Source organism: Zingiber officinale, chromosome 9B (genome assembly GCF_018446385.1).
Source record: "Zingiber officinale cultivar Zhangliang chromosome 9B, Zo_v1.1, whole genome shotgun sequence".
Taxonomy (NCBI): domain Eukaryota; kingdom Viridiplantae; phylum Streptophyta; class Magnoliopsida; order Zingiberales; family Zingiberaceae; genus Zingiber; species Zingiber officinale.
In genome coordinates, this window is record NC_056003.1 from 15069783 (window position 1) to 15074064 (window position 4282).

The window sequence follows — 4282 nt, forward strand, 5'->3', positions numbered from 1 at the left end:
AGAAAAATAAAATCCGCTACCAATCTAAAGAGAGGTAAATACAGATATACAGACATTAGACATATGATAAAATAAACTTAGATTATCAATTCTCCTTATCATTACGTTAGAGATATTATATGTCCATGAAGTAAGGAAGAGCCCATGAGATACCACGCATGGGATGAAATACCAAACCCAACGACCGACACGATTCCAAGATTAGCTGTCTCCTTCCGGGCAGGGAGCAATTTACACGTGAGTCCGCTTAGCACTCGACTGTTGTCGTGTCAAGTTTCTATGCGAGAGAGAATTACTATGCGTAAGGCAACCAAAACACGGGATGCACACTGATGACGTAGTTTCACATTAAAATTTCTTTTTTATTCATATTATTTCAATCAGAATAAATACTATATTAACACTTCTCAAATTTTAAAATAAAGCATAATATCATTATTGTTTTACCTCATTTAAGAACAATACGACTAGTACAGGTTGTTACAGAAATTTAGTTTCAGTTGACTGACTGCTAAATCCTTAACAGGGCAATCAAGTGATGGCATCCAACTTGAACACCTAATCTCTTTAATCAAGTCTCTTTCATTTGAGTCACCACTTATCTGTGACATATGGCCAAGAATCAGTGGAAACAGAGCAATTAATTACACATTTTTGGGTGGCACGTCAAAGAAGGAATTGCCTATAGATTAAGAACAGGCTCTTGATGTTGTAGCTAGAGCCAAAAAGACAGTAGTGAAATGGCATCCCAAACTCACAACTGGTTTCTCTTTCTCCTCTGCATGATAACTCTTCAGTGCTATCAGATCTTCTCCACTGTAGCTACACCCGATGCCAAAGTGAGATTCTTTTTTTTTTTTCTTTGTTAGTTTTCACTGATCGGAGTTCACAGCTCTTGGTGGTTTTTCAGCTGTATATTGTATACATGGGGGAGAGGAAGCACGACAACCCAGAGGATGTCACCGCCTCACACCATGGCCTGCTCACTTCTCTCTTTGGAAGGTGCTAAACTCGGAGGCTCAGACAGGCCGTTTCTGCACTTTGTTCATATCCTGATCTTGCAATTGAATAATAGAAATTAAATTGAGATTATAAATTGAACTGATTGTTATCTTCTGCAACAGGAAGGAGGATGCCCTGGCTTCGTTGGTGTACAGTTACAAGCATGGTTTTGCAGCCATGATCACGGAAGAGCAAGCTGAAGAATTAGCAGGTTGAATTGACTTCTAGTTTTCTGAATCAAATTAAACAGGAGAAAATGTTTTTTTTTTTTGGTTTTTTGGTTTCTGGTGAAGTGAAATGAGGAAATTGGTAATGCAGAGTCGCCTGACGTTGTGAGTGTAGAGCTAAGTAGAAACTATGAGTTGCAAATAACACGGAGTTGGGATTTGCTGGGACTTCTATGATCATCCAACGAAACTCCTTGAGAAGAGTAACTATGGAGATGGGATCATCATAGGAATCGTTGATACAGATCTCTTCGTTTCCAATTTTTGGTAGAAAGACCAAATGCGATAATGATAGTGACGCTGGGTGAATCTTTAGAGCAGGGATCTGGCCGGAATCCAAGAGCTTCACGATGACGGCTACGGACCGATCCCGTCACGGTGGAAAGGCGTGTGCCAGGTCGGCGAGGCCTTCGGACCTTCCAACTGCAGCCGCAAGATCATCGGCGCCCGACTACACCGCTGGCATCGACGCCGACGACGTCAAGGAGGACTTCCTCTCTCCGCGCGACTTCTTCGGCCACGGCACTTACACCGCCTCCATCGCCGTCGGCTCAGTCGTGCCCGGCGCCAGCTTCCACGGCCTGGCCACAGGGGCCGCGCGCGGCGGCGCTCCCCGCACCCGCCTCGCGGTGTACAAGGTCATCTGGTCGAGCAGCGAAGGGCCCGTGGCTACCAGCGCCGGCGTGCTCGCGGCCATCGATGACGCAATCCACGATGGCGTGGACGTGCTCTCACTGTCGCTGGTGGTGCCGCACGACGACTCCTTCGGCGCGCTGCACGCGGTGGCAAAGGGGGTGACGGTGGTGTACGCGGGCGGGAATAGCGGGCCCACTCCGCAGTCCATCGTCAACACCGCGCCCTGGGTCATCACGGTGGCCGCCAGCACGATCGATCGTTCGTTTCCGACAGTGATCAGGCTCGGAAACAATCGAACTTTCATTGTACGGATTCAATTTAGACTCTTACTTAACGTAATTGCCAAAACACTAATAAATCAGGAAATCCATTGCCATGTCTACTTGCAGGGCCAGTCAATCTTCTACAACCGGACCTATCAATCACGCAACAAATTCCGGCCTCTCCACGATGGCGGAAGGTATTACATATGAACTCTAACACCATCGATCTCTGCCATTGCATTCTAATGTATGCTCTGCCTCTGCAGTTGTACACAGGAATCCCTGAATGGAACAGACATAAGCAGATCGATCGTGCTTTGCAATTCGAATAACTCAATCTCACCTGTATTTTCCTTCATCGAGGCATTGTCCAACGTCTTGAATGCCGGGGGAAAGGGGCTCATTTTTGCACAGTTCACGACTAATATCCTGGATATCACTTACCAATGCACGGGGGTCATCTGTGTTCTTGTAGACTTCGACGTCGCAAACCGGATCAGCAACTACGCAGCCGCAAAAAGGCAAGTTTTTTCAGCATCAATATCTTTGTATCCAGCTCTAACACGTCGACACTGTCGAATTAAGCAGTTCGCCTGAAGTTGCAGTGGAGCTGACACACAGTGTGGTAGGAGAAGGAGTTCTGTCTCCAAAAGTAGCATGGTTCTCTTCGAGAGGGCCAGCTGTGCCTTTCCCTGGAGTGCTCAAGGTCAGAAACAAGTTTTTAAAAACAAAGGAATTCTTGTTACAACGATCAACACCGCGGTATTGATCTTTGAAACAGCCGGATGTTGCTGCACCTGGCGTGAGCATCTTGGGAGCAGAGAGGGACAGCTACGTTTTGGGCTCAGGAACATCGGCAGCCTGTCCACACGTATCAGGAGTGGTCGCCTTGCTCAAGTCCCTCCATCCTGACTGGTCTCACGCTGCGATCAAATCAGCACTGGTCACAACAGGTAACTGATCATCAAACTCTCCTTGCAATCTTTTGTTCGGTGTGCGAACTCTGCACAAACTGTTAGCACGGTAAGTAACTTGGCTCTGTTGCTGCGCACAGCGTCGAACATCAATGCCTACGGCATGCCGATACAAGCAGAATCGACCCCACGAAAAATTGCAGACCCTTTCGACTTGGGAGGTGGTCAGATCGATCCTAACAGGGCCTCCGATCCTGGCCTGGTCTACGACATCGATCCACGGGAGTACTTCGAGTTCTTCAACTGCACTGCAGGGCGGTTTAGCGTCTGTGCTCAAGCACGGGATCAGCAGCCTGTGTACAACCTGAACCTTCCTGCCATCTCCGTCCCTGATCTGATGACCAGAAAAACAGTTTGGAGGAGGGTCACTAACGTGGGAGAGGTGGACGCCGTCTACAAAGCGCTCGTCGAATCGCCGCCGGGCGTTCGTGTGGACGTGCAGCCGCCGGTCCTCGTGTTCAACGCCACTGCCAAGGTGCACGACTTCAAGGTGTCGTTCAAGGCGGCTCACAAGCTGCAGGGAGATTACGTGTTTGGAAGCTTGACTTGGTCTGATGGTGGGGACCATGTTGTGAGGATGCCGATCGCAGCTCGCGTTGTGATTCAGGATTTCTACGCTGATGTTGAGTGAGAGAATTCAGACACGAACAGCAACAACATGATCTTTCGTCGTGCATATGTTTTGTTTTTGGCTCGATACGGAGAATAAGCATGGTTTGATTTATTGTATCGCATTATTTCGTGTTAGACCTATCTGATTCACACGTGTCACACGAAATGATAAAGAAAAAAAAATTACTTTTAGAAGAGACAAACGAGACGAACACGAAATATATATATATATATATATATATATATATAATTTAATATCGCACAGGGCGGAGAATTATTTGGGAATTCCAGCTGCGAAATTCTTGGAGACAAAACGTTGATGACTAAATTTAATATTTAATTTAATAAAATTTATATTTATTTATTTAATTTTAATATATATAGAATTAATTAACTAAATAAGATTGAATAGTTCATTAAATTAAATTAAATTAAATATATATATATATATATATATATATATATATATATATATATATATATATATAAAAGGTTTGTACTTATTCACGAATAATATTCATCAATCATATTGATTAATAGAATTTTTTTTAATATATTAAATAAATAA

The 4282-nt window shown here is 44.9% G+C and overlaps 1 protein-coding gene across 2 annotated transcripts; it reads left to right on the top strand.

Moving 5' to 3' along the window:
• Nucleotides 1-691: 691 nt before the first annotated feature.
• On the top strand, nucleotides 692-3849 carry LOC122024974 (subtilisin-like protease SBT3.13). Of its 2 annotated transcripts, XM_042583720.1 has the most exons (9): nucleotides 692-839; nucleotides 911-1002; nucleotides 1125-1213; nucleotides 1551-2170; nucleotides 2255-2325; nucleotides 2395-2649; nucleotides 2717-2834; nucleotides 2910-3081; nucleotides 3183-3849. In XM_042583720.1, exons 1-9 carry the CDS (start codon nucleotides 741-743, stop codon nucleotides 3731-3733), a joined length of 2067 nt encoding a protein of 688 aa, XP_042439654.1. In that variant the 5' UTR covers nucleotides 692-740; the 3' UTR covers nucleotides 3734-3849. The 2 variants fall into 2 exon arrangements, with proteins under 2 accessions (XP_042439654.1, XP_042439655.1); XM_042583721.1 differs by lacking the exons at nucleotides 692-839; nucleotides 911-1002 and having other exon boundaries at nucleotides 1321-2170.
• The last annotated feature ends 433 nt before the right edge of the window (nucleotides 3850-4282 follow it).